The sequence below is a fragment of the Micromys minutus genome (assembly GCF_963924665.1).
Source record: "Micromys minutus genome assembly, chromosome: 7".
Taxonomy (NCBI): Eukaryota; Metazoa; Chordata; class Mammalia; order Rodentia; family Muridae; genus Micromys; species Micromys minutus.
The window spans coordinates 16,970,501-16,995,896 of NC_137976.1; the positions used below are offsets into that span (position 1 = coordinate 16,970,501).

General features: G+C 35.7%; 1 protein-coding gene across 1 annotated transcript in view; it reads left to right on the forward strand.

Moving 5' to 3' along the window:
* Window positions 1-25,396, forward strand: part of TMPRSS15 (transmembrane serine protease 15) — a gene marked incomplete at both ends in the record, with an annotated part of 120,485 nt that overhangs the window by 32,931 nt on the left and 62,158 nt on the right. The window contains 5 exons of the mRNA XM_080919410.1: window positions 5,193-5,324; window positions 9,231-9,339; window positions 18,602-18,708; window positions 22,777-22,917; window positions 23,660-23,809. Of these exons, the coding sequence (XP_080775536.1) occupies window positions 5,193-5,324; window positions 9,231-9,339; window positions 18,602-18,708; window positions 22,777-22,917; window positions 23,660-23,809 (639 nt within the window). The remainder of the gene's footprint in view (window positions 1-5,192; window positions 5,325-9,230; window positions 9,340-18,601; window positions 18,709-22,776; window positions 22,918-23,659; window positions 23,810-25,396) is intronic.

Genomic DNA, 25,396 nt, shown 5'->3' on the forward strand with positions numbered 1-25,396 from the left:
AGCACCAGCCATTGCTGTTCTGTACAGGAAATTTTCACCTGTGCCTATGTGTTCTAAGGTTTTCCCTACTTTCTCATCTAATAGTTTCAGTGTATCTGGTTTAATGTGGAGATCTTTGATCCACTTACACTTGAGCTTTGTACAAGGAGATAAGAAAGGGTCTATTTTCATTCTTCTGCATGCTGAGTGCCAGTAGTACCAACACCATTTGTTGAAGAGGCTGTCCTTTTTCCATTGAATGTTTACTGCTCCTTTGTCAAAAATCAGGTACCATATCTGTGAGGGCTCATTTCTGGATCATCTATTCTATTCCTTTGATTTACATGCCTATTTCTGTACCAGTACCATACAGTTTTTAGAAAAAATGCCTTGTAATATAGCTTAAGGTCAGGGATAGTGATCCCCGCAGATGTTTTCTTGTTGTTGAGAATGGATTTTGTTATTCTAGGTCTTTTATTATTCCGGATGAAATTGCACATTGCTCTTTCCAACTCAATGATGAATTGGGTTGGTATTTTGCTGGGGATTGCATTGACTCTGTAGGTTGCTTTTGGTAAGATGGCCATTTTTACAATGTTGATCCTTACAATCCATGAGCATGGGAGATATTTCCATTTCTGAGATCTTCCTCAATTTCCTTCTTTAGAGGTTTGAAGTTCTTGTCATACAGGTCCTTCATTTGCTTAGTTAGAGTCACACCAAGGTATTTCATAGTTTTTGTGACTATTGTGAAGGGTAACTTTTCTTTTTTTTTTTTTTTTTTTTTTTTATCCACGTTTGTCCTGTGAAAAGAGGAAGGCTACTTATTTGTGTGAGTTAATTTTATATCTAGCCACTTTGCTGAAATTGTTATCAACTGTAAGAATTCTCTGGTAGAATTTGTGGGGTCACTTAAGTACAGCATCATGTCATCTGCAAATAGTGATGATTTTACTTTTTCCTTTCCAATTTGTATCCCTTTGATTTCCTTTTGCTGTCTAATTGCTCAGGAGAGAACTTCCAGTACCATGTTGAAAAGGGAGGGGGAGAGTGGGCAGCCTTGTCTAGTCCCTGATTTTAGTGGGATTGCTTCAACTTTCCCACCATTAAGTTTGATGTTGGCTGTTGGTTTGCTGTATATTGCTTTTGTAATGTTTAGGTATGGGCCTTAGATTCCTATTCTTTCCAAGACTTTTAACATGAAGGGGTATTGGATTTTGTCAAATGCTGTCTCAGCATCTAGTGAGATGACCATGTGGTTTTTTCTTTGAATTTGTTTATATGGTGGAATACATGAATGGATTTCTGCATATTAAACAATCTCTGCATTCCAGGGATGAATCCTACTTGGTCATGGTGAATGATCGTTTTGATGTGTTCTTGGATTTGGTTTGCAAGGATTTTGTTGAGTATTTTTGCATCAATGTTCATAAGTGAGATTGGTCTGAAGTTCTCTTTCCTTGTAGGGTCTTTGTGTGGTTTAGGAGTTAGGGTTATTGTAGCCTCAAAAAATAACTTAGGTAGTATTCCATCTGATTCTATTTTGTGGAATAGTTTGTAGAGTACTAGTATTAGGTCATCAATGAATGTCTGATAAAATTTTGCACTGAATCCATCTGGACCTGGGCTTTTTTGTTTGGGAGGATTTTGATGACTGCTTCTATTTCTTTCGGTGTTATGGGATTATGTAGATGGTTTACCTGGTTCTGGCTTAACTTTCGTATCTGGTATCTGTCTAGGAATCCATCCATTTCTTCGAGATTTTCCAGCTTTGTTGAGTATAGGCTTTTGTAGTAGAATGTGATGATTTCTTGAATTTCCTCAGTTTCAGTTATTATGTATCCACTTTCATTTCTGATTTTGTTAATTTGTATACTCTCTCTTTGCCCTCTAGTTGGTCTGGCTAAGGGTTTATCAATGTTTTTAATTTTCTCAAAGAACCAGCTCTTGGTTTTGTTGATTCTTTGAATCATTGTTTTTATTTCTATTTGGTCTTTTTCTGCCCTAAGTTTGATTATTTCCTCCCACCTACTCCTCTTGGGTGTATCTGCTTCCTTTTGTTCTAGAGCTTTCAACTGTGCTGTCAAGTTGCTAGTTTCTTTTTGGGAGCACTCAGAGCTATGAGTTTTCCTCTCAGTACTGCTCTCATTGCATCCCACAGGTTTGGGTATATGGAGTTTTTATTTACATTGAATTCTAGAAAATCCTCAATCTCTTTCTTTATTTCTTCTTTGACCACGCTATCATTTAAAAGAGTATTGTTTAGTTTCCAGGTGTATATGAGCTTTTTGTTGTCTTTGTTGTTGTAAAGACCAGCCTTAGATCATGGTGATCTGAAAGAATGCATGGGAGTATTTCTAGCTTCTTATATCTATTAAGGCCTAGTTTGTGACCAATTATTTGGTCAATTTTCGAGAAGGTACCATGGGGTGCTGGGAAGTAGGTGTATTCTTTCACTTTAGGATGATATGTTTTGTATATATCTATTAATTCAAGTTCGTTCATAACCTCTGCTAGTTTTACACTGTCCTTGTTCAGTTTCTGTTTCTATGATCTGTCCATTGGTGAGAGTGGGGTATTGAGATCTCACACTATTATTGTGTGGGGTGCAATGTAGTTTTTGAGCTTTAGTAGGGTTTCATTTATAAATAGGGGTGCTTTAGTATTTGGAGCATATATGTTAAGGATTGAGACTTCCTCCTGACAGATTTCCTCTGTAATGAGTAAAAAGTGTCCTTCCTTATCTTTTTTGATAACTTTTGGTTAAATATATACTTTATTTGACATTAGAATGGCCACTCCAGTTTGCTTTCAGGGCCGTTTTCTTGGAAGTTTTTTTCCCAACCTTTTACTCTGAGATAGTGCAGGTCATGGTCTATGAGATGAGTTTCCTGTAGGCAGCAAAATGCTGGGTTTTGTTTATGTATCCAGTCTGATAGCCTATATTTTTATTGGGGAATTGAGTCCATTTATGTTAACAGGTATCAAGGAATAGTGGTTGCTGTTTCCTGCTATTTTTGCTTTTGGAGGTTGAATTATGCCTGTGTGTCTTTCTTCATTTGGTTTTCTTGCTTAAGCGTTTTCTTGTTTTTACTAGGATGTAGTTCCCCTCATTGTATTGGGTTTTCCTCCTATAATTGGTTGTAGTGCTGGGTTTGTGGTCAGATATTGTATAAATTTAGTTTTGTCCTGGAATATCTTGGTCTCTCCATCTCTGGTGATTGAGAGTTTTGCTGGGTATAGCAGCTTGGTCTGGCGCTTGTGCTCTTTTAGGGTCTGCATGATGTCTGTCCAGGCCCTTCTAGTTTTCATTGTCTCTTTTGAGAAATCGGGTGTGATTCTGATTGGTCTGCCTTTATATGTTACATGACCTTTTTCCCTTACTGCTTTTAGTGTTCTTTCTTTGCTTTGAGCTCTTGGCATTTTGACTATTATGTGTCGGGAGAAATTTCTTTTCTGGTCCCACCTATTTGGAGTTCTGTAGGCTTGTTTTATGCTCATGGTCATCTCATTCTTATGGGTAGAGAAGTTTTCTTCTATGATTTTGTTGAAGATATTTACTGTGCCTCTTAGTTTATATTCTTCGCCCCCTTTTATTCCTATTATCCTTAGGTTTGGTCTTCTCATTGTGTCCTGGATCTCTTGGACATTTTGAATTAGGAGCTTTTTGGTTTTTGCATCTTCTCTGACTGTTTTCAATGTGGTCTTCGGGTCCCGAGATTCTCTCTTCCATCTCTTGTAGTCTGTTGGAAATGCTTGCATCTGTGACTCCTGATTTCTTTTTTGGTTTTCTACCTCTAGGTTTGTCTCTTTTAGTGTTTTCTTTATTGTGTCCATTTCCTTTTTAAATTCCTTCTTCCATTCTTTCATCTCATTGCTTTTGTTTCCCTCTAGTTCTTTGAGTTCTTTGAGTGTTTTTCTTGTTTCCTCTTTAAAAGCTAGTTCTGTATGCTTTTCATCCTGTTCTTGTTTAATGATCTCTATCATCATCTTGAGGTATGATTTCAGGTCTGAGTCTTCTTTTTCTGGAGTATTTGGCATTCTGCTGTTTACTATGATCAAGAGCTGGGTTCTGGTGTTGCCAGGTTGTCTTGTTTTCCCTGGGGTATGTTCCTTTGCTTTCCTCTTGCCATCTTGTTGTCAGTGATTGATTCTGACCTTTCCCTTGTACCTGGTCTGTGTCCCTGGATCTCTGAGTGTTTTTTGTGGCAGATGTCCTGAGCACCTGCTCGGAACCCAAAGGTCGCTGGCTGAGAACAGACAGCCCAATGCAGGGTTCCTTGTTTCCTGAACCAAGCGGGAAGGGGGGGGCGCACTTTCAGTGTGCTTAGCAGAGATTTCTTTGCTCCCCAGCTACCTGGAAAGCCTTCTCACCATGCCTGTGTCCCCGATCTTTGCTGTTCCTGGTGGCAGATCATCTGATCGCCTGTTCTACACCCAAAGCCTGTGCTTTCAAATAATAATATTCAGAGTACATGAAGTTTCTACTACATGCTATAATAAATCCAATAATCATATCATATATCTCAACCTTGTTCAAGTTATAATTTTAGGTACTTGGATACTTTTCTATTGTTGTGAAATGACACCATGACCAAGGGAGATCATTACAGAAGGCATAGCACCAGAGCAGAAACTGAGAGTTTACATCCTGATCTTCAAGTGTGGGAAAGAGAGAGAGAGAGAGAGAGAGAGAGAGAGAGAGAGAGAGAGAGAGAGAGAGAGAAGCAGAGAGTACTAACTGGAATAGCTTTTGAAATGTCAAAACTGGCCCCTTGTGTCACATCCTCTCCAGCAATGTCATACTTTCTAATCCTTTTGAAGGAGTTCCAACAACAGAAGATCAAGTATTCATATATATGACCTTATCTTTTTTTTGGGGGGGGAGTGTTTTCACTCAAATCCACATAAAGATTAATTGATTAAATTATTTGTTGACAGAAATAAAATGAACAGCATCAACATTAACAGTTAACGTTAGTAAAATATATTTCTTTCATAGAACTTAAAGTTTAAATTTTTAGAAATGATTGATTCATCAAAACAAACATTTCTTTTTGCAAAATTAAAGTATTTCAATCTATTATGAAGCTAAAGTGAGTAAAAACATATAAAAACATTCTGCCAATTGTGAACATTGTGTATTGCGAATCTTTCTTAATTTTAAAGAAATTTACCTTTCCAACGCTTATACTTTGAATCTGTCTTTTAAGGCAATGTCTCATTAGAGTGCCAACCTGGTTCACGGCCCTGTGCTAATGCGTGGAACTGTGTAGCAACTGATTTGTTTTGTGATGGAGAAGTGAACTGTCCAGATGGTTCAGATGAAGACACCGGGCTTTGTGGTAAGGCCACTCACATGTTTTCACCCTTTATCTTTTCTACTCCCTGACCACATGAGCACACACACACACACACACACACACACACACACACACACACACACACACACTGCAAACACACATGCAAGCACACATACATGCACATACTCATGAACACACATTACATCTCAGCTAGCTGAAAGCACTGATTTTTTTCCCAATAACCAAGTGCATAACTTAATCCAAAATCTAAATTATATTATTTTAACCTTAATTTCATAGTACCAGGTGCAATTAATTTTACATAATCCCATTTGAAAACACTGTATGGAATTCTACACCATTCAGGTAGGCAGGGAATGTCCCTTTTCTTCATGTCACATTGTATTATGCGACCCTGATTCTTAGGTGAAAGCACTAATAATACATTTTTATAATATTTTCACATTCGCATGCTATCATTTCCCTTACCTGTTTCTCAAAGAATCAAATCAATGAGTGTTATTCACCATTTTTTCATTGCTTTGATTTGCCTCTTTCAGTTCTATACATAGTACAGTTGTGAGTAACAAATTAAGGTCTTCAGAACTAAACCCACCATTTTGTTACTGGTTCTGTAGGTTCTTATTTGAATTGCTTCATCAGTAAACACACATAGACTACAGCAAACATTAATCTAGACTATCGAAGTGGAATCTCTCCATTTATATTTTATCATAGTTTGGTTGCATTCACAAAAGCTTACCAGAAAGAACCCTGTCAAATAATGTACTTCCAGGAGCATTCTATCATCATGTAAGTGTAAATTCAGGGTGTAAGTAATGCCAAGTGTCATTGACTTAATTCTAACCTATAATTTATTTTTAAAACCCTAATAAGAATCCTGAATTAAGACTGTTTTGGTGTGAGCCATGATAACTTTTTAAAATTTCTGCCTGTTTGAAAGGAGGTCTGTCCTCGAGCTCACATTAGGATACCCCTGGCAAAGGCTCCTGGGTGCTGGGGTAGCCGACATGGGTAATACTAGTCAACTCTATAACTCTTATAAAATTGCTTGTGAACACAACTTCTGGGGTGTTTTAAGTCTGCAGTTTACTTGTCTGTGACTACTGTGTTCTCATATTCTTTGACATTAGTTAAAGATAAGATTTAAATAAGAAACTAATTTAGAAAAATCGCCTCGCTACTAGGTCAATGCTTCATAAGACAGGTAACAGGTCTGTTCCTCAGCAACAACTCAAAACAGCAGGTACACTTAACTTTTTTTTTTCAACTAAAAATTCCCAAATCAGATGTTCTTGGAAAAATTTCAAACATATAGAATTAAACTAGGTACTTTGAAATGCAGTTGTCACATATTGGGAAAAAATGCAGTCTATGAAATATTTTAAATCTATTTTATATAACTCTGTTACTCTAAGAGGAGGAGGGTGAATGTTTGATGTTTTTATTCCTGCCATTTTCCAAAACCTTTTTCAAGAGAATGTGATCCAAGTGTGCCATCAAGAGGAAAGACTGGTAATGCTGGTTTCCATTTTAAAAATGATAATACTGGGCTGGAGAGATGGCTCAGCCGATAAAGGCTAGGTTCACAACCAAAAATAAAAACGATAATCCATATCAAAATTAGACACACAGCTTTAAACCTATGTACAAATGATTGATAACTTTAAATGTAGGAAGTAATGTAACAACACTACGCAAATCAAATAAATTTTCAAATGCATCTCACTTATTGCTTGGTCCAAACCAAGTTTGCTTAGTTATAGAATTCTCTGTTTTCAAAATAAGTTGATAACAACCCATAGCAAAAAATAAATAAAATTTAGAGTTATAAATTTACTTATTTTTCCAGGTCACAGGATGAGTCTCAGTATCTAAATTAAATGGTTCCCTTTGCATTAATCACACGAGGATCTGCCCAGTTCCTTTTCAGTGACTTTATATTTATTTAACTGTAAGGTCATCCAGCTTTCAAGTGACTCTTAAGTTTTTGTGTGCTTACATTCTCTCTTCCCCTATATGCATGATAAATTTAGCATTGCATTTATTTCTGAAAGATAGTTTCCAATCATTGTTTGGACAAGGTGGGAGAAAAATCAATCAAACAAACTAGCTTCAACAGCAGGTGTTCCCGGGCACAGGTGGTCTTCTTCATTTTAATCAGTGGTGGTGGTGAGCCCAGAGCCCTCGACAGCCCTTCAGCACCAGCTCCAATGTTAGCAGCAGGATGGCATCCCCAAGCCCCGTGCATCAATCCATAATCAGAGAAAAATGTGTAAACTAACTTAAGAGTTTTCTCTGTGAGACACCGACCTTTGATCTCTTGCTTATGTATTGATTTTTACCCCAGCTGCAGGCTCTGATTCTAGTTTGTGTTATTAATAGAGCCCTATTAATGATTGCTTCGGTACCAAGTTTCTGTATTTAGCATTTGGTTATTTAGGTTTGTTCAACTTATAGCTGACTATAGCTAAAATAAGATTTCCTTAAGTTGTGTTTCTCTGATTAGTATTGGATCAGCAAGAAAGTTTACTTTTTAGCTGACCTATGTGGAGAAATGATGCAGATTCACAGCTCTTGGGCCAAGGTACAGGGCTGTTTCAAAGTTGGCAAGTGTTCTCGTAACTCAAAAGTGTGCACACAGTATCAGTTGCTGTGTCCGAATAGATGTTTAATTCCTATAGCCTACAAAATCGGACACCTGAAGAAAGACAGGACTGGTTGATATTGAGCCAGCAGAGGGAGCTCTTGGTCAGCCCCAAGCTCATGTCACTGGAACTATTTTGTGAATGCAGGCAACATGTCTGTGGCTAAAAGAATGGCTACTGTTGTTTGCAGATTGACTTGTGTCCCACTCAGGATTTGCTGTAGTGTTCATCTAGGAGGCTCTCAGAAGGTCACAAAAAAGCACAATCATAAGCACTCTTCTTATTCATAGTTAAGATATATCTTCAATGCTTTTTGAATCCTGAGAACCTATCTTGCTTTAACATCAACTGCAAAACTGCCTCATTCAAAACACACCTTGGGAAAAATAATGATTCCATCTACCCAGGTGTTTTTTGACATGACATTTTTGGCATTTTGACCACAGTTATTGCAAACTGTTTGATACTGTTGTAATTTTAAATGCCATCATGGATATTCTGTTTTTTTTTTGTTTACATTCAGGATCTAGCAGGGTCCATTTACATCAGACTAAGAAGCAGATTTTTCACTGGCAATAAAAATGCAAATATTCATAGAAAATTAGACAGGCTAGATACCAAGACACAAGATCCTAACCACATAAGATGATACTAGGCCTCATAATTTAGCCATACTTAAGCATAGGGGTGCCAGGGTCCTGTATCCCTCTCTTACTTGGTTCTTCCCTGAACTGTTCACAGGCAAGAAGATATTTAGCTTCTAGAAATAGTCAATGAGTACCTCAGTCACATGAACTCCATATGATTGCATGGCATCTAATAAAGTACAGAAATGCCATTTGTTCCTGGAAGACCAGCCAAGGGCTTCAACAAACATAAAATTTAAGTAAAATTACAAATCAGATTTTATAGCATGAATCTGTTGAGTACTTTTCTCTAGAAATATGTCAGAATAAATCTGAAGAACAGCTCAATTTCACTAGAAAATAGTCCTGGCAAATATTTACAGCGTTTTGTTTTCCCAACTTTTAATGTCACCCTTTCTTGTTTTCAGGACACTAAAGACATAACCGGTATTAGTGTTCAAGAACCTTGCAAAAGATGGGAGAATTTAATTTTCTTTTGCTTGCTTGATGTACATTATCAAGGGGAATTTCACAGAGAGGCCTCTAGAAAGAAGGACTGCTGTGAATATTATTTATGAACCATTGAGTGAGTTAATTAATCCCTTGAATACAAAGATTACGTAGAGCTAATATTACCTGATATATTCATGCAGCCACAGCTTGTGATGGAAGATTTCTGTTGACTGAAGATTCTGGGGTTTTCCAAGCTCATCATTATCCAAGGCCAGATGAATCAGGTGTTGTTTGCCGCTGGATCATCCGGTAAGAGACCATTGTCTATGTCCAGCTCTTGAGTCTGAAAATCTTCCAACATGACATTTCCCTTTTCTATAGCATTTTTAAAGTAATTTTAGTTTTCATTAACAACCACTGTTTCAAGTTCCTCTTTCAACCACAACCTTAAAAATCACTCTGTACCAAGAAAGGCCTTGAATCTAAGAAATGGGAATGGTATACTGTGATCTAAGCTATCTCCTCTAAACAAACTGAAGATGTAATGATCAGACTTAGTTTAATTAGTCAAATAAACCATTTAACTTTTCTACTTTTAAAATCATTTGCTGTACTAGAGATGAATTTACCACATAGCATGGTTTCTCCCACCCCCATGGATCAAAGTATGGGAAAATACAGTGAATTTTATACATGTTTAGAGGACAGAGTAATTAGAGATAAAATGTTCGATGTGCCAGTAAAATACACAGAACACTAAAGTTTAACCACTTTGAAATGTATAACCACATTTAGCATCTTGCCAGTGTTTTTTAATGTGGACAGAAAAGATAGGTCATATGTTTTCATTCATAGCTTCTACAGATTTAAGATGTTCACATAAATGTGAACAAATCTCTTCCACCTCAAATTCACAACTATTTTATGATCATTATTGTTACATATATACGTAGAAAGATGCACAAATATTTAAATACAACTGCTGAGTTCATTTTTGTTTTTTGTATTGTGCAAGGTTGACCACCCTGTATTGAGTAACCAAGGAGAGGTTTAAACTGGAGAGAGGTTATTCTCTGCGCTTACATGTACCGTTTTTCTGCTTATTGGGGATTAGTGCTTCTGTTTCAAAAGGTAGCAAAGAACCAAGTGGGAGTGTTCTTCTTCTCTACTCCCTAGTTTATTCTCAAAAGGGCAGAAGTCAATGGGGAAACAGCTTCTCTGATGAGAAGCATGCAACTCTTATGTTCATGGGAATTATAATGTTAAACCTATGCCAGATAAACAATTCACTATTTTGTTTGTCTTCAGACACCAAGACTGCAATTAAATGAGCAGAGTTTTTTCTTACTATCTCTTCTTTTTTTTCTTTCTTTTTTTTAATTTTCTTTGTGTGTGTGTGTGTGTGCGTGTGCGCACACGCGCGTGCACGTGTTCTTTAGCATTGGCTCTAGCTTCCCCAGTGGCCTTTTACTTTTATTTTATTCTATTTTATTTTATTTTAATTTAACACTCAAGATGTTATTCCCCTCCCAGTACACTCTTCTACTACTCCACAGAGGCCCTGTGGAGGCCTCTAATCTACTTCCTCCCAGTAAGTACTTTCTGGCAACAGCAATAGTGCTTGGGTTTGGTAGCTGTATATGGGATGGATCCTGAGGTGAGGCTGTCTTTAAATGATCTTTTCTTCAATACCTGCTCCTCTATTTGTCCCAATATTTCCTTCCACGAGTGTTTTGTTCTCCATTATATGAAGAACTGAGGCATCCACATTCTAGCCTTCCTTCTTTTTGAGCTTCTTAAGGTCTGTGAATTGATTCTTGGGTATTCAGAGCTTTCTGGGGCTAATATCTGCTTATCAGTGACTGCATAACATGTGTTCTTTTGTGACTGGGATGATAGTCTCTAGTTCTATCCATTTGCCTAGGAATTTCATAGTAAGTGTTTCTAATTGCTGAGTAGTGCTCCATTGTGTAAATGTAGCACAGTTTCTATATCCATACTTTTGCTGAAGGACATCAAGTCCTTTCTAGCTTCTGGCTATTATCAATAAGGCTGCTATCAACATGGTGAAGTGTGTGTCCTTGTGATAGGTTGGAGCACTTTGGGGGTATATGCCCAGGAGTGGAACAGCTGGTTCTTCAGGTAGTTCTATGTCCAATTTTCTGAGGGAATGTCAAATTGATTTCCAGAGTGGTTTACCAGCTTACAACCCCAACAACAGTGGAAAAATATTCCTCTTTTTCTGCATCCTGGCCAGTCTCTGCTGTCATCTGAGTTTTTGATCTTAACTATTCTGACAAGTAGGAGGTGGAATCTCAGGGTTGTTTTGATTTGCATTTCTCTTATAACTAAGGATGTTGAACATTTCTTAAGGTGCTTCTCAGACATTTGATATTCCTCATTGAGAATTCTGTATTTAGTTCTGTACCACATTTTTAATGGGATTGTTTGATTCTCTGGAGTCTAATTTCTTGAGTTTTGCATATATTTAATATTAGCACTCTATCAGATGTAGGATTTGTCAAGATCCTTTCACAATCTATTGGCTTTTTTTTTTTGTCTTCTTGACACTGTTCTTGTCCTTAGACTTACAGAAACTTTGCAATTTCAATAGGTCCCAATTGTTGATTCTTGATCTTAGAGCACAGGCCATTGAAATTTTCCCCTGTGCCTATGTGTTCTAAGCTCTTCCCCACTTTCTCTTCTATTAGTTTCAGTGTACCTGGTTTTATTTGGAGGTCTTTGACCCACTTGCACTTGAGGTTTGTATAAGGAGATAAGAAAGGATCAATTTACCTTCTTCTGCATGCTGACTGCTAGTTGAACCAGCACCATTTACTGAACAGAATGTCTTTTTTCCACTGAATGTTTTTAGCTCCTTTGTCAAAGGTCAAGTGACCATAGGTGTGTGTGTTCATTTCTGGGTCTTTACTTCTGTTTCATTGATCTCCCTGCCCATCTCTGTACCAATACCATGTGTTTTTTTTTTTTTTTTTTTTTTTTTTTTTTTTTAACAATTGATCTATAATATAGCTTGAGGTCAGGGATGGTGAATCTTTTGGTGAGAATAGATTTTGATTTTCTAGGTTTTTTGTTATTTCAAATGGATTTGCAAATTGCTTTTTTTTTAATCTGTGAAGAATTGAGTTAGAATTTTGATGGAGATTGCATTGAATCTGTAGATTACTTTTGGCTAGATGGCTATTTTTACAATCTTGATCCTGCCAATTCATGAGCATGGGAGACCTTTCCATCTTCTGAGATCTTCTTCAATTTCCTTCTTCAGAGTTTTGAAGTTCTTGTCATACAGATCTTTCACTTGCTTAGTTAGAGTCACTCCAAGGTATTTTGTATTGCCTGTGACTATTATGAAGGGTGACTTTCCCCTAATTTCTTTCCTGAGTAGAGGAAAGATACTGATTTGTTTGAGTAAATTTTATATCCAGACAATTTGCTGAAGTTGTTTATCAGGTGTAGGAGTTTTCTGGTGGAATTTTTGGGGTCACTTATGTACATTATCATATCATCAGCAAATAGTGAAAAGATATTTCACTTCTTTTGGTAATCTAATTGCTTCGGTAAAGACTTCCAGTACTATATTTAATAGGTAGGGGGAGAGTGGTCAGCATTGTCTAATTCCTGATTTTAGTTGGATCGCTTCATGTTTCTCACCATTTAGTTTGATGTTGGCTACTAGATTGCTATATATTGCTTTTATTATGTTTAGGTATGGGACTTGGATTTCTGATCCTTCCAAGACTTTTAACGTGAAAGGGTGTTGATTTTGTCAAATCCTTTCTGAGCATGTAAAGAGATGATCATGTTTTATTTTTCTTTGAGTTTTTTTATATGGTGGATTACGTTGATGAATTTCTGTATTTTGTGCCATCCCTGCATCCCTGGGATGAATCCTACTTGATTATGAAAAATGACTGTTTTGATGTGTTCTTGAATTGGGTTTCCAAGAAGTTTATTGAGTATTTTTGCATCAATTTTCTTGAGGGAAATTGGTTTGAAGTTCTCTTTCTTTGTAGCATCTTTGTGTTGTTTCAGTATAATCATAATTGTGGCTTCAATGAATGAGGTAGGTGGTAATACTTCTGTTTCTATTTTGTGAAATAGTTTGGAGAGTATTGGTATTAGGTTTTATATGAAGGTCTGATAGAATTCTGCACTGAAACCCATCTGGTCCTGACACTTTTTTTTTTTTTTTTTTTTTTTTTTTGGCTTGGTAAGCTTTTGATGTCTGCTTTTATTTCTTTAAGTATTAGGGGACTGTTCAGATGATTTATATGATCTTGATTTAACTATGGTACCTGCTATCTGTCTATAAATTTGTCCATTTCATCTAGATTTTTCAGTTTTGTTGAGTATAGGCTTTTGTAGTAGAATTTGATGATTTCTTTTTTTTTACAAATTTATTTAAAGTTTTTAAAAGCATTTTGGCAATTCTTTTAGAAGTTTGATAGCATGCATTGAAATCCCACTCATTACCGGAATCATAAAGTACATGTAGAACAGAACATAAAAACAGTCAGTTTTCTTGGTATGTATAGATTAAACATGATGATCTTTGAATATCAAAAATTGCCACAAGGATATATTCCTAGCTCTTGGATTATTAATGATTTAATGTCTAGGTGTACCACACTCTGAGAGGGTGCTACACACTTATTTTTTTCCTAAGAAGGACTGAGGCTTTCACTATTTGGCTTTTGTTATTCTTGAACTTCATATGGCCTTCGAGTTGTTTCTGGGATATTCAGAGCTTTTTAGGGCTAGTATCCAATTATCAGTGACTGCATATTATGTCTGCTCTTTTGTGACTAGGTTACCTCACTCAGAATAATATTCTCTAGATGCATCCATTTTCTTAGGAATTTCATAAAGTCATTGTTTTTAATAGCTGAGTAGTACTCCATTATGTAAATATACCACAATTTTTTGTATCTATTCATCAACTGGAGGATTTCTGTGTTCTTTCCAGTTTCTGGCTATTATAAATAGGGCTGCTATGAACATTGTGGTGCCTATGTCCTCTTTGCATCTAAGGAAGTGTTCAACATCCCTAGTCATCAGAAAAATGCAAATCAAAACAACCCTGAGATTCCACCTCACACCAGTCAGAATGGCTAAAATCAAACACTCAGATGACAGAAGGTGCTAGCAAGGATGCAGAGAAAGAAGAACACTCCTCCACCGTTGTGGTTGTAAGTTGATACAACCACTCTGGAAATCAGTCTGGCAGTTCCTCAGAAAATTGAAAATAGTCCTTTGTTGTTAGAGGTAGAATCATGTTTGTGTGTGTGTGGTTTTTTTTTTTTGTTTGTTTTGTTCTTTTGTTTTGTTTTGTTTTTTTGCTTTTCCTGGGGTATAGTTTTCCTTCTTGTATTGAGTTTTTCCATCGATTATCTTTGTTGGACTGAATTTGTAGACAAATTCTCCTGGAATATCTTAGTCTCTCCATATATAGTAATTGAGATTTTTGCTGGATATAGTAACCTTGCTGGTATTTGTGTTCTCTTAGGGTCTGTATGATATCTGTCCAGGATCTTCTAGCTTTCATAGTCTCTGTTGAGAAGTCTGGTATAATTATGATTGGTCTGCCTTTATATGTTACTAGTCCATTTTCCCTTACTACTTTTAGTATTCTTGTTTTTGAACATTTGGTATTTTAACTTTTATGTTTCAGGAAGAGTTTCTTTTCTGGTCCAATCTATTTGGAGTTCTGTAGGCTTCATGTATGTTCATGGTCATCTTGTTCTTAAGGTTAGAGAAGTTTCTTTCTATGATTTTGTTGGAGATAATTGATGTGTCTTTTAATTGGGAATCTTTTCCCTCTTCTACACCTATTACCGTTAGGTTTAGTCTTCTCATTGTGTCTTAGATATCCTAGATATATTGGGTTAGGAGCCTTTTGATTTTTGCAATTTCTCTAACTGTTGAGTCAAGGTTTTCTATGGTGTCTTCTGCCCCTGAGATCCTCTCTTCCATCTCTTGTAGTCTGTAGGTCATTCTTGCATCTATATGATTCCTGATTTCTCTTTTAGGTTCTCTATCTCTGGCATTGTCTCTTTTTGTGATTTCTTCATTGTTTCTATTTCTGCTCTCAATTTCTTTATCTGTTTGGTTGCGTTTTCCTTTAATACTTTGAGTGATTTTTGTGTTTCCTCTTTAAGGACTTCTAGTTGTTTATATGTGTTCTCCTGGTTTTTCTGCAACTATTTAAGTGTGTTATTCATGTGTTTCTCGAAGATCTCCATCATCATCATGAAGTATGATTTTTAAGTCTAAATTGTGTGTTGGGAAATCCACTATTTGCTGTGGTCGGCAAAATGGGTTCTGATATTGCCAAGTTGTCTTGGTTTCCATTGCTTAGGTTCTTGAGCTTTTCTATTCCCATCTTGTTATCTGTGATTATAGGTGATCTTGTCTCTGACTGGAGCTTGTCTCTCCTGTTGGCCTGAGAGCCTGTGGGCTCAGGAGGGAGATTGCTTCTGGGTGTTCAGCTCTTTGCATGCAGGCAGTGAGTTCTGATGGCAGTGACTCAGTTCTGGCTCTGTGAGTCAGGTAGAAGAGTGCTTGTAAGGCTGTTCTGGGTGCTCAGCCTTTGACCGGCAGGTCCTGAGTCCTGCTGGTGGTAATTCGGCTCTCTCTCTATCTGGGCCAGAATGGACACATTCCCAGAGAGCACATGCTATCTGTGCTCTGAGAGCTCCCTAAGTTCCCTGCCCAGATAACCGGTGGGAATGTGTGGCAGGCTCACAGTGGGTACAGGTGGGAAAGCCCTTGTGAGGCTGTTCTGGAGCTCAGCTGTCTGCGGGCAGGTCCTGAGTCTTGATCTCCTCAGGCTCTTCTACTCGTTGGAGATCTTCGACTAAACATTTCTCTGAACTGCCCTAACAGCACGAAAATTAAATATGCAGCCACCACCATCAGCTATGCTTCCTCCTCTTATTCTGGGCTGGGGCTCCTACACTCCAACTACACATTTGCCTGTATCATATTTCTGCAGTGAGCAAACAAATCTGAGCAAACATTTTCTGCCATATCTACAAACTTTTGTAGTCTTGTACATTTATTGCTGCAAAGTAATAACTCCATTAAATTTAATATTTGCCAATGCAGCCACCAGCTTTTTGCTATAAACTATTACTGATAGTTATCCTAACAGTGTTTAATATATGACCACAAAATAATATATACAAATATTAGCGAATAATGTGTACAAATATTAATGTATACAAAATGAGTCAACAAATTTGACTTTGAATCACAGATTTCTGATAAACAAGACAGTAAATATGTGGCTAATATTATTACTAATATAAAAAGATTATAGGTAACATAATCCACACACATTTAGTGAAGAAAATTGTTTACATTTTCATGGTTTACAGATTCTATGTCATCTATAACAAAGTACTAACAAAAATTTTACAGAAAAAAAAGTCAGTCATGGGAAATGCAAAACCACAAAGAATGAAAGTTGTCAGAAATAATAGAGCACACATGTATTTTTACTGGTCTTGACAATAATTTCATAGGTGTGACATAGCAAAAGTAATGCAAGCAAATGGGTAAATGAAACCATTCTCAAATTAACAGCTTCCACAACGCAGACGAAACATTAAAATTCATCGAAAATTATAAAGAATTTCCATAGTAGCACCTTAGAAAGTAATTACACCCTGAGTGAAAATTGGGGCTCTGCAATCAAGAGCATTTTTTTAAACAAAATTGCATTTCCTTTACTTTGCATGCATTTAATTTCAGAACAAAACAAAACACACAAAAATACAACATACAACACCCAACTCTACTATCCCGTGGGAGGGGATCTTCCTGACTTAAGGCACAAGGAGAGGATAGAAGAGATTCTTGTAGACATGAGCAGAGAGCCATGTGGGTCAGGGGACTCAAGGCTGTTTGGGGAGCCACAGGGACACTAAACAGAAGGAATGGGCTTCCCAGGAGTAAACTGACTGCTTCCACGTGAGAAGAATCCCCAGCATCCTCCAGTGGGGAATATCATCAGGAACAGCAGCACTGGGCTCTTCTGCAGTGACTTCATCTTCATCAATGTCCAGGCCTAGTTTAATCCTGCAGTAGATGCAGTTGGAGTGAGTTTGGGGATCCTCAAGTGAGAAACCAGAGGAGAGCAGAGCAGTTTCAAACAGCAGTACCACCAGATCCTTAGCTGCTTTGATGTTTTTGTCTGCCTCAGCCTTCTGCCCCAGGGTCTCCACAATGGGGTTGTCAGGGTTGATCTCTTAAGTGTCTCTTGGCCATCATGTAGCCCATTGTAGAGTTGTCTCAATATGACTGGGCCTTCATGATCCATTCCATGTTGGCTGTCCAGCCATAGGTGCTTGTCACAGTGCAGCTGGGTGACAATATGCCTATTGGAGACTGTCACTTTTTCAACCTTCTTGTCCAAGATCTCCTTCATAAGCTTGCAGAGATTCTCAAACTTTGCCTTGCTCTCCTCCATTTTCTTTTTTTTTTTTATTTCCTTCAGTATTTTCTATTTTTTCAAGAAACCGGGGTGTGAGTCTTAGAATGCACAAGGCATCTCATAACAATCTCTAACTCCAGTTCCCAGGCACTAGGCTCACAGGTGATTCACAGACATACACAAAACACACAGGTAAGACATCCATACACATAAAAAGCTCTTCAATTGAACATTTGTCTTCATGACATGTATATTTACAAAAACATGGATAAAAGACTTATTAAATGTCAAACCAATGACATAGAAATGAACAATTACAAGACAATTTTTTAATGCTTTACATAAAAAAATAAAATTTTAGTCATCACCACTAAGAGCATTTACCAAAAGCAGATGGTAGGTCCTCTATACCAAAAAAAAAAAAAAAAAAAAAAAAAAAAAAAAAAAAAAAGTGTTGGCCAAAAAAAAAAAAAAAAAAAAAAAATGGGAAATCAGAACTTTTGTTTATTAATGGTAGAAATATATAATGTGGTAAATTGTGCTTCTCTTATACAAATACTATATAGTTTATTTATTTTTAACCTGTGATCCAATTCAGGTTATTAATATAAATGACTATACTCAGGATATCAAAAGATACTGTAACTTCCTGAACATATCAGCAGTTTTTACAATGTTCTGCATATGGAATGCAAATATTGTGGAACATTTTTATTCAGCATAGAAAATGGCTTCCTATCCACTATTAAAGATTGCAACTTGAGACTTAAATAAGAAATAGGCTAGATATGAGGTAACCATGCAAGAAAAATCCTGAATAATTTCAATTAAGTGATATACTTAAAATTGCTTTATTCTTAGAATAATGTTACTTGGCTGGGGAGGATATAATATTGGAAGCAATTTGTTTAATAGATGCTGAATTAAATTGTGCTAGATGAAAAAAAGTCCTAAGTGTTTTGATAGTAGTTAATAGTACTGTATTGTGTGGTTAAATCTGTAGGATGGCTTATACTATATGTTTTGTATCACAAGAATGGAAAATACAAACAAATTGTAGAATTCATTGAGATTTATCACAACTTAAGAACTTTAATTTTGTTTTAAATTCAGTGTAAATGAAGGACTATCAATTAAAATGAACTTTGGATCCTTTGTTTCATATTATACGGATGTGTTAGATATTTATGAAGGCGTAGGACCTAGCAAAATTTTAAGAGGTAAGTTAAAACAAATGTAGAATTGATTATCACTATGAAAATACATGAAAAGCCTTGTGAGTGGCAATGTTGCTCTTTGATTATTTGATGACAATATTAACTTCACATTTAATTTACTAAAAGAAAACTGTCCTTTGCTGTCAAAAGTAGGACATGAGAGCTGTACCTTGTCTTTCAAAAAAACGATGTGTAAAAGTCATGTAAATTCATGCATCTGTAAATATGTAATTTGTTGTTTAAATGTTGACCCATTTCCTAAAATAAAATTAACCCATTGTATTACAATCTCTTTATTCATAACAATGTGTAGATTACAAACTCAAAATCTTAAATCTTATTTTCAAGCATGTCCTCAGTCTCTCCTGAATTAATAATAATAATAATAATAATAATAATAATAATAATATGTGTAAATGATGTTACTGTGTCAGAACATTTGTCATTAGTGCAGAGACAGTGATGGAGTTGTGAAAAAGTAGGAAATCAAATGGTAGCCCACACCAGACCTATGAATTTTATTTCATTTGACCTAAATTGTACAGTTTAATTATCACAGCAAATGGAATTGAAGGGAGGAAAAGTCTAGATGAACATCAAATATGGATAAAAAGGCAACATGGAACTTTCATTGACACACCTTAATTTTTTACACACAAAAGTACACACTCACTTTTGTTGACAGCAATAATTTGTATGAAAATATTTATCACTTATTTAAAGAATTGCCTCAGACTGAAACTGGCAAAAAAAAATACTTCATTAGTGTGCCTGGAAAATTTAGATCATCAGCACATGGTGCAATACTCAACTTTCAGTGGGTATTCAAGGCAACATGTTGAGCATCTTTGAGGTTCTCTTATAACCTGATGCTCTAGTAATGCGATCATTTTTCTTTTCTTTTTTTTTTTAGCTTTTTATACAGGTTTATGTATTCAATTATCAATCTACAAACCCTCTACACAACAAGATTACATCAAATAGACAATAATACAAACTGCGCTTCTATATGAGATATTAGATCTATAAAATCCTTAAATGTTCATAGCTATTTAGCACCAATTAAGCCCATCTTGGACCTTCTTTTCCGTCCTCCTCCCTCCTCTGACCTCTCCTCTCTGATCCTCTCTCTCTACCTCCCTTACCCTGCCCAGTCACTGGCTTTCCCTTATTTTACTAATTAAAATGGGAAGGTTCAGGTGAAGTCACCTCATGAGTATTTGACTAGGCAGCCCTTCTTAGGAAAGTAGAATTAACATTAAAGTACAAACAGCTTTAGGACAATATACATTTCCCCCTTTTTGTCCAGTTAAGAGGCCTTTTTTCCTCAACTTTAAAATGAATATAACTATCATCATTTTACAATTTATAATGTATATACAGCCTTAACATCCAGTCTATCAATTTTATCTATTAAATAAAGCACCTTTTTAATCTATCTTAAAAAAAATAATTCTACACCTGACTTCTATCTCTGTTTTAGATTGTATGTCATCTGAAAACCACCTTTTTAGATCTATATTAACTTTCTTAATGTCAAACAGTTGGTTTGGCTATGAGATTACCGGTCTTAAACCATGTCCGAAATTTCAGAATGACTGATACATGAGAAGTGCAAAACACAGCTTCTAAAATTAGCCAATATGCCGAGACCACTGATTACTAGGATAGTCCCACATCTCTCAAAACTTTGGAGCATCAGTCTTCAGCCTTCTGGCACAGGATCATATCTGACAGACCTTTTTAATGCAGAAATTTGAAGGGCTGATAATTTCAACTGGGCAAAACTTATCAGTCAACTATTCCACAAAACTGTCTTTCTGGACAGTATTGTCTGTAGATGAATGAGGCAATTCTTGCTTAGTGGCTGTCTTGCCACAATTGGAGCAACTCTACTGATGCTCAATTTCTTCTTGTAATCTAAGAAGGGGGTACTGTCAGGAGGAGACAGGTCTCTAGTCAAATGATCCTTAATTTTTAAAATGTCCATAAATATCATAGTCTGTGGACTTCTGACACATTTGAAAATTATCTATCTACATAAAGCTTCTCTGAACTGTTAAACCTTGACTACTCTTGGCCATTTTTAATTGAAATTATCTTTAAAAAAACACTCCTTTAATGACTCAGATCATGAGTTTTCTTGTTCAAATAAAAGAATTTAGACAATTTTACAGCACCTGTTGAAACCTACTCTGTAGAATGTCTGCCACGTCTGTCCTTTGCCCTCTTGCTAAACAACTTGCATGTTTACCATTGTTCTCTACTTTCTTTTTTTAACTAACATTATTTGCCAGAGGTAATGCTGTTAGAAAAGGAATGATTAGTTGATCAATGACACTTATGCAATTTTATGCAAATTAATATTCATATAGGTTTAAATTTTGATGAAAGATATAGCTGAAAATTATACTACCAGTTTTAATGTAATATTAGGTAAAAATTTATCTTTTAAAATCATAAACTGATTTTATACAAATCAGAATATATTATAGAAATATTAAATAGCTCTGATAATTCATATTTTAATACTTGTGCTCAATCATGAAATAAAATGTACTCATGACCTGCCCAAGTGAGAAAGTCACAAAAACTATGAAATCATAGCTTTTGCTTTTCAGGATTAAAAATCTAATTGCTGGGACACAGAAATAAGTGAAATCATTGAACATGTTCTGTGCCTTGACCACTGTTCCCCATAAAAGTGACTTTTTGTCCCTCTCCTAAGAATCAGTACACTCCATCAGAGTAAAGAGGAACAGAAAGCAATAGAGGAAGACAGGAGGGAGACTAAACTGAATACTGTCTACAGAGACCCGACCTTAAAATCTTCGCACTCTGGTATCCTCTCTGGTGCAGAGCATACCATCTGTCACTGTGGCTCTGTTTTGATATGTGATCAAAAGAGTTTTTCTGTATGATTAATGCTTCATGAAATCTCTAAAGATAAACATTCTATACTTTTCCCAGAGGACTGCTTATATACCAAAATCAGGTTAATGAGCTATATGACCTAAAGCCTTAAACTATTTACAGCAGAGCCCTAACATTTGCCATTGTGGGGTCTGTTACACTGTCATGTGCATTGGTGTCCCTGCTTTCATTTGTTCCACCCAGAAGCCACTCTCCATAGAATTTTAATAAACAGCAAATGAACACAGTACCAGAAAGAGGCATAAGCTTAAAGCCAGGTTTATAGAATATTCATCTCTTGTAAGTCATTGCACAAGATTTTCAATATGAGACCCATGATGGAGAGAAGTCACAAACACTACTAGAAAGAGTCAAATTGACAACACAAGCCTTCATGAACAAAGCTGAGTGCAGGACACATTATGGATGGGAACATTGAAAACTGGCTCATGCTATTTCTCCTGAATTTTGTGAAAATCAACATGCCAATGTGAAGTTCTATGAATTTGTACGGAAATGCATATTTTTTCAGTATTTCATGAAGTGTCACTTTGAAAAAAATAGCACTGATGTGTTCTCTGTCTGAAGTTAGACACTTTTCAAAGGCCTGAATTTGATACCCAATCCAGATTGCCCATCTAACATATGTACTTTTGTGTACTTAAACATTACACTTTTAATATTTGATTTTCCCTATAAAATTCAATTCTGATTCTCCTGAGTGAGATATTAATTCCTTTGATGATAGACATGGTAAGCTACACATTGTTGTAAAAGCATTTCATATAATAATAATTTTATAAATCATGTGAGTTCCTTAAATATAAGCATATCAATCCTGGAGAATCAAAAGTTAAAAAATACTCCCAAGGTAGAAGAGCTAAGGCAGAATAATAATGTAATCAATTTAAATTCATAAAAGCATTTTTACGTTGCCTATTATTAAGATTCTATTTTAATGTGGATGAGCAGAGCAGAGGTATTAAGAAAGATGATGTTCTATTGCTCTTTGGTGCAGTATGAGACACAAGCTAACATTAGTCCCATAACTGCCCAACTTTGTTGTGTTAGAGGAGTATGATGTAAAGTGCTTCATCTTTCTTCTTTGTGTAGAGATAGAACATGCTTATAATAATTTCTAAACATTTTCATTTATAGGCTCTTTTTGGGAAACTGATCCTGGAACAATCCGAATTTTTTCCAACCAAGGTACTGTCACCTTTCTGATAAAATCTGATGAGCATGATTACATTGGCTTTAATGCAACCTACAGTACCTTCAACAGCAGTGAGCTGAACAGTAAGTACTTTCTACTGTTTCATCGTTGTCTGTACTGAGCTCTCTGGTTACTGTAGTATTTTTTCAGCAGCAAAATCTAGTTTTCACACTATGTGGATTCTTTCCTAGCCCTTAACTAATTCTCTTAGAAACAAATGGCAAATTAAAAGTTGCTGCTATTTTTCATAGAAATTGACTGTCCAGCTTTAGAAAAATCATGGGGAATGTACAGTAGTGGGTCTCTCTTCTGCTCTGAAACAGGGCTGGGAGAGTCAGGACATTGGGAGTGACTGCGCTTACACCAAGCAGGTGTAATAAATAAAATAACCAACAAAAATAAAAAAAAGAGAAAAATCACCAATCAATGTAACAATTAAATGAATTTTTTATATTTGTTAAGTATTACAAGTGAAAATAGATTAATACAAACTAATCCTGAAAATTTTCAACAAAACATTGACTTTATTGAATTTAGTTTCAGGAGAGAGAAACTGAAGGGACAAAGTTTATGTAGATAGACAGTGTAATCAACATGGAAAAGAAGCAATATAAGTTTGCACTCTTAAAGCCCAATATACAATAATTTGTCATGGTAGAAACAAATAGGTATTTAAAGTCTATAAAGTAGATCAGAGTTAACATTAATAAAAGAAAAAAAAACAATAACTTGATCCACAGCAAGCAATCACAAACTATAGAAAGTTGGATTGTGTTCTATGTTATAAATTGCTAAATATTAAATTTAAGCTTTTTTAATTCACAGATTATGAGAAAGTCAACTGTACATTTGATGATGGCTTTTGCTTCTGGACCCAGGATCTTGATGATGATAATGAGTGGGAAAGAATCCAAGGGACCACGTTTCCCTGCTACACTGGCCCACCTTTTGACCACACATTTGGAAATGACTCAGGTGTGATTTATATTTGTTCATAAAGCAAAGCAGAAAAGTATCAGTAATACTTCATTTAAATAGAGCTATATTAAGTAAAATATTTTATTTTTTCTATTATAAAATAATATGTAGGTACAGATACACACAGATTAATATATATATTAAAAATGGCAACCAAAGCTGACTGTTTCCATGTTACATTCTGTCCTACATATACTTTATGTTTATGGTTTACTAGTGGGGATTTCAATGCATGCTATCAAACCTCTAAAAGAATTCAGTGCTGACAAAAATATATTCATAGAGTGTTATGTCAAAATGCCTTTAAAAATCTGTATATGTATCTCTTATTTTTAAAAATAAAGTTGTAAGAGAGGAAAAAAGGCAATGAAATATCTAAGTTTAAGTGAGTGGGTTTTGAAATATATTTTTTTCCTTATTCTATCCAGATATGATGATATGTAGTTGAAATCTCATTAGAGATAAGGAAATTGTAGCCATAGCTCTAAAATTATTCATTAGTAAGTGGACTTGGGTAAGATAATTAAATTTGTTGACCATTAGTCTGTTTTACCTTAATTTCATTTTCCAATTGTTCATTGTGAGCACACAGAACTATAATCCAGTTTAATATATTGGCCCAGAACCCATAAGTGTTGTGAACTTATTCAGATAGTGTTGTTTATTTAAAACGAAAAAAAAACAACAACTTAGAGTTTGTGAAAGTACAAATTCTATCAGAATAAAACATACAGATTGTCTTCAGGTCGCCATGGAGAAGAATGAATTGGGAGCATCAATTGCAAGGGAGCACTGTGGCATGTAAAGGTAGCACCCTGTGGAGGAGATGCTAGATAACACATAGAAAACCACCACTAAAGATAACACAGTTTGTCTAAGTAGTAAAGTATGAAAAATACGGGGTCAGTGATTGTACTGGGAAGATTCGACTGAGAAACCTGAAGTAACACATTTGTACCACTAACAAACCCAGTAATAAATGTTGCAAACTCAGTTAAAACAGGTTATTATAAATGTCAAGAGAAATCACAATCACAGTAGAATGAAAGTCTGTGTGCATGTGTATTTGTGTGGATACTTATGTGTGCATGTGTATTTGTGTGTATGCTTATTGTGCATGTGCATGTATATATTGTACATGTGTATGTATATGTATGCATATGTGTAGGTATATGCATATATGTATCTTTGTATTTATGAGTATATATCTGCATTCATGTATGTATGTATATTATGTGTTTGTACAGACATATATATATATATATATATATATATATATATATATATATATATAATTCATTCTTCAAAAGGAAAGTGCAGTAACAGTAGCCTTTCACTGACAGTGCTGTGTTAAAGCACTAAGGATACAAATCGCATGTAACAGTTTCCACACAACAGTGGGAATTTAGAGTTATACCCATACTTTCTGTCACACTGGCCTACTGGTTTCTTTTGCCACAGCATTCTTTCCAGTGACAACAGCGCAGTGGCATTTATGTTTCTCTAACCAACATGTAAGGTCATTTTGAACATAGGAATGAATATGTACATTTTTGACTCAATTACCCATATCTGAATGATTTA